Genomic DNA, 11,675 nt, shown 5'->3' with positions numbered 1-11,675 from the left:
TTAGCATTGTTGAGAGATTGCACTAATGAAAGTACGGACCCTAGGCCTCATTTTCAAGCATTGCAATATCATTTGCGCTCCGTTTTATCAATTGCTACCTTGCTGTTTTTTATTGTTCTTATTACAAAAATCAATATCTACTATCCATATTACACTTGTATCACCATCTCTTTGCCGAACTAGTGCACCTATACAAATTACCATTGTATTTGGTGTGTTGGGGACACAAGAGACTTTTTATTATTTGGTTGTAGTGTTGTTTGAGAGAGACCATCTTCATCCTACGCCTCCCATGGATTGATAAACCTTAGGTCATCCACTTGAGGGAAAATTGCTACTGTCGTATAAAACTCTGCGCTTGGAGGCCCAACACGTGTATACAAGAATAAAGTTGCATAGTAGACATCACCCACCACTCTGCCTCTCGCTAATCTCTCCCTAGCCCGACCCCACCATGTTGTTCTCTCCCTCTAATGATCTCTCTCTCCCTTATCCTTTGGCACCACCTCTCTCTCGTACCCCTCTCTCTCTCTGATGCGCACATATCCCACCCCCACCACCTCGCTCGTGTCCAAATCCACTCACCGGCGGCACCAGTCGCGGCTCCTCCATTCAGTGAACCCTCCACCACCGCCGCAAACCTCCGGCATCCCCCTTCCTTGGCTCCACCTTCGTTGGTCCCTTCTTCTCCCGTTGCAACGTGACACAAGGTCCGGCGCTGGAGCGGCGTGCGGGAGGCTCTGGCAGGGCGCAGGCGAGCGGCGCGAGAGATGGGCGTGCGGTGCGAGCAAGCATGCCGCTGTGGGCTGGTGCCGGCAGGGCGGCCTGCACGGGAGGCCTCTTCGAGCAATGTGCGGGCGGGCAGTGCGAGCAGGCCACGGGCGAGCGGTGCGCGTGCAGATCTGGGCACAGCCGATGCTGCCCGGCACTAGAGGCCACTGCGGGCCGACACAGGAGGCGGCCAGTGTCTCCTCCCTCTGACTGGTGCTGCGGGCAGGGCGGCTATTGTGGACACGACCACCAAACATGACAGTAACGATGAACTGACGGACATGTACGGGGCATGAAAGCGGAACAGACAGACACAAACGAACAACCATGTTTTTATAATATAAAAACGTTTGTTGTCTATGGGCTCGAGGGCAGATAGCAAAGAGGTAGTTTTACTGATGGCAAAGATACTTTTGTTTGCCGTCTGTGGGTTCGAGGGAAGATGACAAATCCATAGTTTGGCTGAAGGCAACTTCTTTGTCGTCTGCCCGATGAAAAGTTGACGACAAAGTATTATTTGCCGCTTCGGCTTTGCCGACACTCTCTAGCTGATGGCAAAGTATTCTTTGCCTCTTTGGCTTTGCTGACACTCTTTGCCATCAGCCAGCTGACGGCAAATTCTTTGCCATCTGTAACTCAGCCTTTGCCGTCTGTACTTGCTAGACGGCAAACTGCCTGATTCCTATAGTGTGCAGTGGTAATAGGGATGCCCAGTCCCGAAATGAAAAAGAAATTTACTTTATGTTGTCAAATAATAAATCCTTAGAAAGTGTTGGTATGGAAGGCACCTGTTGATACGACTAGCCATGGATTGTGAAAGAATGATTGGAAAAGGAATAAACTTTATTTTCTGTTTGGGAACCGCCTATCATATATCTAGCATGGAAAGTGTTGAGAATGACTCGGTCATTTTTGTTGACGGGAAAAATATGCTTCTCAAAAAAAATTATCTCTCAATTTAAGGTTTGAGCTCTAGCACCTCTACAAATCCCTACTTCCGTCTTCGAAGGGCCTTTCTATTTACTTTATGCAATTTTTATTTTATTTGAGTCTCCATCTTCTCTTATAAAGCACCAACTACGGAGCACTATGATCATACTTGAGAATTTAATGTAGCTAATATGCGAGTGTGTTTCATGAATGGATCAATGATGGACCATGATGGGCTAGGGATAACTTTCTTTAGTGTTGATATTTTGAAAGACATGGTTGCTTGTTGATATGCTCGAGTATTGAAATCTTCTTGTCAAAACTAGACTATTGCTTTGAACCATATAAAGGTCCAAATGTCCATGCTACAAAAGAAAAGAATATGTGATGAACATGTTAGGCAGCATTCCACATCAAATTTTTTGTTTTTATCATTTACCTACTCAAGGACGAGTAGAAATTAAGCTTGGATATGTTGATACGTCTCCAACATATCTATAATTTTTTTTATTGTTCCATGCTATTATATTATCATTCTTGAATGTTTTACAATCATTTTATAGCAACTTTATACCATTTTTGGGATTAACCTATTGACATAGTGCCCAGTGCCAGCTGTTGTTTTTTGCTTGTTTTTTACTTCGCAGAATATCAGTACCAAACGGAGTCCAAACACAGCGAAACTTTTTGGAGATTTTTTTGGACCAGAAGACACCCAGTGGGCCAAAGAAGTATGAGAGGGGAGGCCTGAGGTGGGCACAACCAACCAGGGTGCGCCAGGAGGCCCACGCATGCCCAAGGGGGTTGTTTCCCCCTCAGTGACCTCCCGCACTGCCTCTTCGCCCTATAAATCCGCAAATATTCCAGAACCCCTAGGGGAGTCGACGAAACACAATTCCAGCCGCCGCAAGTTCCAGAACCATGAGATCCAATCTGAACACCATCATGGAGGGGTTCATCATCATCATTTGTGCCTCTCCGATGATGCATGAGTAGTCCACCATAGACCTACGTGTCCGTAGGCAGTAGCTAGATACCTTCCTCTCTCTCTCTCTCTCTCTTTTGATTTTCAATACAAGATGGGGGCAGCAAGACACGCATGTATCATTGCTATTAAGGATAACAAGATGGGGGCTATTCCTACATGAATAGATCTAGTCTACATCATGTCATCGTTCTTATTGCATCACTCCGTTTCTCCATGAACTTAATACACTAGATGCATGCTGGATAGCGGTCGATGTGTGGAGTAATACTAGTAGATGCAGGCAGGAGTCAGTCTACTAATCTTGGACGTGATGCCTATATATTGATCATTGCCTTGGATATCGTCATAACTATTTGATTTTTTATCAATTGCCCAACAATAATTTATGTATGCACCGTGTGCCATTTCTTAAGAGAAGGCACTAGTGAAATCTACGGCCCCCTATTCTATTTTTTTATCATATTTGCTTTTGAGATCTATTTTTATTTTCTTTTATTTTTTAGATCTATTATTTCAAAAATCCAAAAATACCTTGCTGCACTTTTTATTTGCATATTTTATTTCGTGTTTTATCGAGATCTATTTATCCAATCTACCATAATTTTTATCCCGTCAACTTGACAATTTCTGGTGCCGTTACCCGAAGAGGGATTGACAACCCCTCGTATGCGTCGGGTTGCAAGTATTTTTTCTTTGTGTGCAGGTACTGTTTACATAGTGTTGCTTGTTTCTCCTACTGGATTGATACCTTGGTTTCGTAACTGAGAGAAATACCTACGGTAGTTGTATTGTATCATCCATTCCTCTTTGGGAAATACTGACGCAGTTTCAAGTGACATCAAATGATTGTGTGAATATGTAGGTATAGTACATTCTACGTTGTTCACTTACATTCTATTTTCAAGGGATACACTAGCTTGGCCTCAAAATGGAAAAAAGTCCTTAATTTGACCATTTGAATAAATACTGTAGGCATTCAAATTCCTCGCTGTTCAAAATTTGCAGGGATTCAATAATGAGTGCCAACGTTTTGTTGAAACGTTGATTAATTTTGGCTTCACCGAATTTTTGGGTCCCCTAGTCACCCGCTTGTTTAAGCTGAGGGTAATTTTTTTCACTATGCAACCGTTGTATCTGGGTCCAACCCTCTGAAGACCAAACCTGTAGGCAGCTCATGTTCGGCCTACTCTCTTTCTCGCAATCGCGGCATGCGAGAACTTTGGAGTAGAGATAGGCCAACCTTGCCTACCTTTTCCGCAGACACTTCTGCATGACTGGACAGTTATTCCATCGAATTGCAGATGATATGAAAGCCAATGAACTGCTTTTCCAGCAAAAATAAATGATGCCGGTATGGTGGGTTTTTCTTGTTTCCAGAAGCTATCCGTGGTACTTGGGATGATTGCATATGGCACTCCTATAGATATGACAAATAAATTATTCGATCATGCTGTGGTTAGGATATATACAAAGCGGTATCTGCAAGCATCCAATCCCAAGAACATGATGATGCTTCTAGCAATTCATGCCGTAAGAGGCTAGCCTTGAATGCTTGGCAGTGCTGACTTTGTGCACTTAAGGTGGAAGAATATCCCTGTGGATTGGCACGGCCAATTCGTCGGCATTGACATGATCCAACAATTATTTTTGAAGCGGTTGCCTCGAAGGATTTTTGATTTCGGATTGCTACTTTGGATTGGCTCATCAATGTCTTGAAGAGGTCTTATATGTTTGCTAGGCTAGCAGGTGGTACTTCACCATGCAACCTCATGGCGAATGGCCATCAATATGACCAAGGCTACTATCTATATCCGTGTAAGTCAACATTTGTGAAGTCAATTTCTAATCCCTAGACCAGGAAACTTAAGCATGTCCCCATGATGCAAAAAGTGTCGAGGAGGAATGTTGTGACAACCATCATGACATGTGTTATTCACACTACATGATTATCAAAGATGAGAGGGATATGCTAAACCTAGGCATTCATCGGGTTGTGTCCGGGCAGGGCTTTTCAAAGCCCGATCTAAAAATCCCAAGCCCAAGCATGACCCTGCCCGGCCCCATGGCCCAAAAAATGTCTACTTTTTCTATTTTAAAATATTAATAAAACCCTATTTTGGGATTATACTATCATACTCCCTCCATTCCACAGTGTAGTGCGCCCGCGCTTCGCGAGATCTAAGTTTCACCATAAATTTAACCAATAAGACCGACTGCGACGGGAGCAAAAATTATACCACTGAATTCATATTTTCTATATGAATTCAGTGGTATAATTTTGCTCCCGCCACAGTCGGTCTTGTTGTTTAAATATACAGTCAAACTTAAATCTCAGAAAGCGCGGACGCACTGCATTGTGGAATGGAGGGAGTATTATCTGTTTTTCGATATATCCCCAAAAACATGTTTTTCCGGCCTTTTCTGGGCTTTTGGCTGGGCTATAGGCGGGAATCTTATGCCCGAGCCTGTCCCGAATGTCGGGCTTCGGGCAAGGCCTGCCGGTCCAGGCCATCGAGGCCCAAGTTTAGGATATGCCAAGCCCCATGCAGTACGAAAATGTTTCCATAATCGTCAAGCCTCGGTGTCACAGAAATTACGTTCGAGCATTTCTTGAGACGTACTGGATGATTAAAGATCCGGTCTCCCATCATTAGCTAAGGAGGGTCTTATTTAGCATCATTGACAGCTAGCTGAGAGATACTGTTTTCAATTTCTTTAAAGTTTATTTAATTTTACTAGAACAATTAGTTTCATTGGATTCATTGCTGCATTGTTTGTTGTATTGGGATTAAAAGTTGGTAATTATATTTGTTGAACTATTGAATTGTTTGATCTAAATTGAGTAGTGGAGTAAATAAAAGAAAACATAACTTTACCCACAAGCTTAACAGCATGTACAAAGTTATGGAGCGCCTTCTACATGTGTTATGTAGGCTGCGAACATAACACAAGCTTAGCCCACGTTTTCTGATTATATAACGAGCACTTCCCTCTTACACCCTCTTTTCACATGAGAGGTAAGAAGTTAATAGTAAATCTAACCACTACCTAATCAAATCAAAGGCCCAGATCTATTATGAACTTTTATCTCTCATGTGAAAAGGGAAGGTAAGAGGGAACATGCTAAATTTTTTCATATATAACTCACTCGTTCCCTTACTCCCCACACACCTCCTCCACTATCTCCACTCTCAGAGCAAACCATTGTCCCGGAGGAAACAGAACAGATCAGAGCAGAGTCGTTGGCGGCGATGGCGCTCAAGATCTCCTTCCCCGGTGAGCTCGCCGGCGCCTCCATTCTTGAGTCCCCCAGTAGTGGAGCTTTCCGCCACCTCCGTCAAGGTTGGGTCCTTTGCCGGTCTAATTTTCCTTCCTTGTTTTTGGGATCGGCATGTTAATCTTCAGGTTACCTTCCATGCGGGCTTCCTGTACTCCAGTTCTTTCTTGCTAATCTCCTCCCATTTTGGTTGATTCCATGTGGTTTTTTGTTTACTCCATGTGGTAGAGTTGTATGGTGCGTTTAGGTAATTACTCGTCAGTTCCGAGGTGACTGCATTTGTATGTCATGTAGTGCTCCTACTACCAAGAAATACGATTTTAAATTCCACTATGCAAAGATGGTATGGTGAGGTTGCTGCTGGTGTTGTAAATTTATACAAAAAACTCATCTCCTGTCAGTTGATATTTTCATGTGCCATGTCCGCTTTTTGCGGTTCAAGATTTGAGAATTTACATAGTTAATATAGACTGTCAGTGTCGCCACAAAAAAATATAGTATGTCAGTGTCAGCCACTAAAACAAAGATAGCCTGTCAGTGTATAGATTTTATCTGTGCGGGTTGTCAGGGTAAAGTTGCATTTTTTTTCTTACTTTGATGAGGCCTAGGAGCATGGTTAATAGTATAACCAGTAACCGGCTATATAAAGTTTCTACGTCACCTATAGCCAACCCATAGTCAGCGGCGTAGCCCCGCCCTGGGCTACCCGGTCGTGGAGGGTTTTTTCTTTATTGACTGTAGCTACAGTACCTATGTGCATACAAGGCTGTCCTGGGAGAAGTATTGTTTTTATAATACATGGCCCACAATATGCTCTCAAAATATTTCTTGGAGGTCGTGCTGCAACTTTACAACCGGCTTCCATTCTCTCTTACCCAAAAAAGGGCAGTCTGGTGCATGTAGCTCTAGCTTGCGCAGGGTCTGACCATTTTAGATTTATACTATGCAGTCGTTTCCTATATTTCTGTAAAAGGCTGTTTTCAGATTCTCTCTTATCCAAGATAGCAAAAATATAATACTTTAATCCTTGCAGCATGCTTGCATCACCTTATATACTTGCTATAACTGTTTGATTCAGGGCGTCTTTCAAAAGGCGGGATTTCACTACTACCTCCATTCCGGTGAATAAGTCATCCACATAGTTTTAGATCTATGATTTAACTATCTAAATATGTAACAAAAAATATATATTTAAAAACTACACCCGTGTAGAAATCTAGTGATATACTTTTCATGACATATAATGCATATTTAATTCCTCAAATCGATGATCTAGAACTACGCGAATGAGTTATTCACCTAGACGGAGGTAGTATAAAAAGAACTTGGGATGACCTCCTTTCCGAAATTTCTGAAATTGATGCAGCCGACTTTTTTCCTGACAGTTCGTAGTACTGCCTCTTTTGCAGTCAACAATCTAATTTTTTTCAAAAAAGAGGGGGGGGGGGGGGGGGGGGGGGGGGGTCCTCCTCCACCTGAATTTGTCGTAGAAAAAGGGCCAAACGACCTAGCCAAACAACGCCCCTGGGGCGTCATCGGAGCACACTGAGCCTACCAGGAATATCATTTATAGTGCGGTGGGTGGATTCAATTCCAGCTCCTACTTTCTAGTGACATGATATTATTATTCAGAGGATCTTAAACTGCTCTGCTTACTGTTGGTCTAATTAATTGCTTGGTTGGTGCACTGCACATTTACTGGGTGGGAGTTCACATGAATGAGGAAACAGTAAATGTAACCACCCATAACATAAATGGTCAACATAGATAGAGTGCAATTATTCAGGGCTTCAATTTATAAAGTTTATTTAGCATAGAGCAGAGAGATTTTTTGCCTATGTAGAGACCTAATTCTAGTGGAACTTTGGTTAGTGGTGTTGCATTGTCATTTTACATTAACATGACTTGTGCTTATTTCAGCCGTGGACTTCACGTTCCGAAAGAGGGACAAAAGAGCAGCCTTTCTTAGAAGGACATGCTGTTCTATGCAGCAGGGCCCTTCGCCCGCCTGGCCTGGCCGAGCTGTCGCAGAACCTGCGAGGAGGTCATGGGATAGACCAAAGCCCATCTCAATCATCGGCTCAACTGGTTCCGTTGGAACACAGGTGAATGGATTAACAAGATAAGACTTATGGACGTTTGTGGTGTACCATGTTTATATAGTATTCACTTTCGAGTGTTTCTTGAGCTTGATGCATCTATTTGGGAGATGTGTTAACTTTAGTTAGCAAATACTATAGTTGACATGTTCATCTGCTGGTAGTTAACAGTTTCTTCCTTTTTGTTTGCATAACTAAAAGACGTTGGCCATAGTTGCGGAGAATCCTGATAAGTTCCGAGTTGTTGCTCTTGCTGCTGGCTCCAATGTGACTCTTCTCGCTGATCAGGTACAATGATATAATCTTGTGGGTATATGTTATTCCCTTTCCCCCTTCTTTCAAATTCATATTGTGTGCATGCACTGTTATTAATTAGATGAAAGTCACCGCCGATTTTAACAGGTGAAAATGTTCAAACCAAATCTGGTCGCTATAGGAAACGAGTCGTTACTTAATGAGCTAAAGGAAGCATTAGCTGACTGTGAGTACATGCCGGAAATTATTCCCGGGGAGCAGGGTGTCATAGAGGTAACAAGACATTTCTTCTCTGATCCTATTCCCCTAAGGAATCAATCGTTTACCCGCAAAAAAAAAGGAATCAATGGTTTGCAGTACTGAATCTCACAGATATTTGACTCTTCAATAATAGGTCGCCCGCCACCCGGATGCAGTTACAGTAGTTACCGGCATAGTAGGGTGTGCAGGACTGAAGGTAATCTAGATTCCCTATCTTACATATTTTCCTCAGTGCCTTCTTTTTAGTAGTTTTAAGGCTTAAAGGAAATTGGTAGGTCCATCATGCCTCAGTGGTGCTACTTTTAAACTCTGCTCCAGTTTAGATGGATCTGAGTAAATTATATGTAGCCAACTAAAATTATGCATGCTTGCCGAAGTTACTATGAAGGGCATCTAACATATGCATTTATTCTAGCACAACTTAGCTTACTGAGTGCACTGTGTTATCTTGTGTGTGTTTGTCAGCCTACAGTTGCAGCAATTGAAGCTGGGAAAGATATTGCATTGGCGAATAAAGAGACACTCATCGCAGGTGGTCCTTTCGTGCTTCCGCTTGCACACAAGCACAATGTGAAAATACTTCCCGCTGATTCTGAGCACTCTGCAATATTTCAGGTGAATACCATTGATAAACTAATTCCCGCTGATTCTTCAGTTATATTTTTGACCATGATATAAGGTTGAGGCAGTTTGTTTAAGTGGGTCAAAAGAAACTTGTCGGCGAGATTTATGTTGCTATGGTTTATGTTTGTTAATATTTTGATTTTAAGTCTGCCGCTCCTATCCTCTAGTGTATACAAGGCTTGTCTGAAGGATCGCTTCGTCGCGTTATTCTGACTGCCTCTGGTGGTGCATTCAGGTAAGTCCAGTGTCATATGTATAATACGTAAATGTTTTACTTTTGGAAGCATTATCCTCCATCTTATATCACTTGATGATATAAGGGACTGGCCAATTGAGAGGCTGAAAGATGTACAAGTTGCTGATGCTTTGAAGCACCCAAACTGGAAAATGGGGAAGAAAATCACAGTAGATTCTGCTACTTTGTTCAACAAGGTCCTTAGAAACTCCACTTTATGTTAAAATTTACTTCTTTTCTGTGTATATCTGTTTAATTATGATAGCTTCAATTCGATTCTTGCAGGGCTTAGAAGTTATTGAGGCACATTATTTGTTTGGTGTTGAATATGATAACATTGAGATTATGATTCACCCGCAGTCTATCATACACTCTATGATTGAAACAAAGGTGAGCCCTAAAACACAGTCATTATATATTTTCTTCTAAGAGGCATATATTCTTAAGGACACTGTAACATGCACACATCATCCTGATATGGTGCATACTGTTTATTCTCGCTTGCTCTATTAGTACGATTAGCGCACGGGACTAGTAGAATCAGAGGTTTATGTCCTTTCAGGTCCTTGAGACTGATATGCTAAAAAAATTCTGCAAGAATTTACATATGGCTTAATGTGGGCTTCAAGTATTCATGAAGTTCTATTATTTCCTCAGGATTCATCTGTCCTTGCTCAGCTGGGAAGGACAGACATGCGGCTACCTATCCTATACACCTTATCTTGGCCAGAAAGGGTCTATTGTTCTGAGGTCACCTGGCCCCGGCTAGATCTTTGCAAGTATAAGCACCCTCCTAGCTCCAAATTTTTTTTCAAAAATGTCAACTTGAGAAATTCCGAATTACTTTCTTGGCTAATTGCAGTCGTATAATGCAGGCTGGGCTCGCTAACATTCAAAGCTGTCGACAACGTGAAATACCCATCGGTTGATCTCGCATATGCTGCAGGGCGAGCCGGGGGCACCATGCCAGGAGTTCTGAGTGCCGCTAATGAGAAGGCCGTGGAGCTGTTCATCGACGAAAAGTAAGATTCTTATCTCTTTTATATAAAGCATTGCGTAGTGGATGCCATTGTTCTGGTTTTGTTTCGGCGTGTCTTTTCTGCTGATAGCAGCATCACAATAAAAAAAATGTGTCTCAACCAAAGTTCATGAAAATTCTTTGGGTGTTCTAACTTGAAAGGAGAATGTATTTCCTGAAAGCTAATATTCTCAGGCACTTTGAACCATGACGTTTATATATGAGACGAGTTATAATAACTCCACGGAATCTTGATTTCGCAACATTAACATAGTGTAGGCTATGTTTGGCCTACTACTGTTGGATATTTGTTGCTATATTTATTACGAAAATGGACATAAAACCAGCGTGTCCTCATCTATCTCCTATGCTGTCATTTGCAGGATCAGCTACCTGGACATCTTCAAGGTGGTAGAGATGACGTGTGATGCGCACCACAACGAACTGGTGACAAGCCCGTCGCTCGAGGAGATCATACATTACGACCAATGGGCAAGGAAGTTCAGTGCAACCCTACAGCCATTGTCATCCAGGCGGAGCACTGTGCTGGTGTAAGGCCGCATTTGGGAAGCGCAACGTTTTTTAATGTATTTTGGTATCTATCTATCTATCTATTATATTATTAAGATGATAGAAAACGAACGGCTGAGATTCAACAGTATAAAGTTCAGATATTGGACTGTTAGGATTTATCAAATAGGAACTCCCGTTATGTAAGTCTGGTTGGCTAAAGAAACCATCTAAAAAAAGTTGCTAAAAATAGTTCGATCGGCCAATTGTTGGATCCGGATGTGAGTTGTAAGGTAAGCCAAAACAAATTAGCTAACGCAAGGAGACCTATATAGACAAGAACTCATTCGTCCCGAGTTGATTAGTAACCAGACTATTCAATCAAATCTCGAATAAATTAAGTAAATAATGAAGTGCACATAAATTGAATAAATTAGGTAAATAACAAATTGCACGTCTGTACATGGTAGATGCTCTTTTTGAGGCTATGTACTGGTAGATGCTCTTTTAACTATACGTATGCGTCCCCGCAAAAAAAAACCCTACACGTATACGTGTATGTTAGCAACTGATGCTATTACAAAAAAAAAAACCATACAAACTAAATGCAAATAAGCCCACAGTGCTAGGATCCCATGCAAATAAAGCACTACTGCAGAAAATGATATAAAAAGAGGATTTGCTAAAACAATCGACTGAGATTTAGC

At 42.0% G+C, this 11,675-nt stretch overlaps 1 protein-coding gene across 1 annotated transcript; it reads left to right on the top strand.

Annotated features, from left to right (window-relative positions):
• The first annotated feature begins 5,871 nt into the window (after positions 1-5,871).
• LOC125522297 (1-deoxy-D-xylulose 5-phosphate reductoisomerase, chloroplastic-like) lies at positions 5,872-11,234 on the top strand. Its single transcript, XM_048687370.1, has 12 exons — positions 5,872-6,031; positions 7,887-8,071; positions 8,267-8,353; positions 8,468-8,593; positions 8,715-8,777; positions 9,047-9,196; positions 9,373-9,440; positions 9,526-9,637; positions 9,726-9,830; positions 10,098-10,219; positions 10,316-10,462; positions 10,842-11,234. Exons 1-12 carry the CDS (start codon positions 5,941-5,943, stop codon positions 11,011-11,013), a joined length of 1,428 nt encoding a protein of 475 aa, XP_048543327.1. The 5' UTR covers positions 5,872-5,940; the 3' UTR covers positions 11,014-11,234.
• The last annotated feature ends 441 nt before the right edge of the window (positions 11,235-11,675 follow it).

Source organism: Triticum urartu, chromosome 7 (assembly GCF_003073215.2).
Source record: "Triticum urartu cultivar G1812 chromosome 7, Tu2.1, whole genome shotgun sequence".
In the NCBI taxonomy this organism is placed as follows: Eukaryota; Viridiplantae; Streptophyta; class Magnoliopsida; order Poales; family Poaceae; genus Triticum; species Triticum urartu.
Note: the sequence above shows the minus strand (reverse complement) of the source record. Positions and strands in the feature narration are given on the sequence as shown.

Bases quoted from the DNA above. Each gene is read 5' to 3' on its own strand.
- LOC125522297 (XM_048687370.1), top strand. From the start codon at position 5,941: ATGGCGCTCAAGATCTCCTTCCCCGGTGAGCTCGCCGGCGCCTCCATT. The intron at 6,032-7,886 runs GTTGGGTCCTTT...TGCTTATTTCAG, and splicing joins TTTCCGCCACCTCCGTCAAG to CCGTGGACTTCACGTTCCGA. The intron at 8,594-8,714 runs GTAACAAGACAT...CTTCAATAATAG, and splicing joins GGGAGCAGGGTGTCATAGAG to GTCGCCCGCCACCCGGATGC.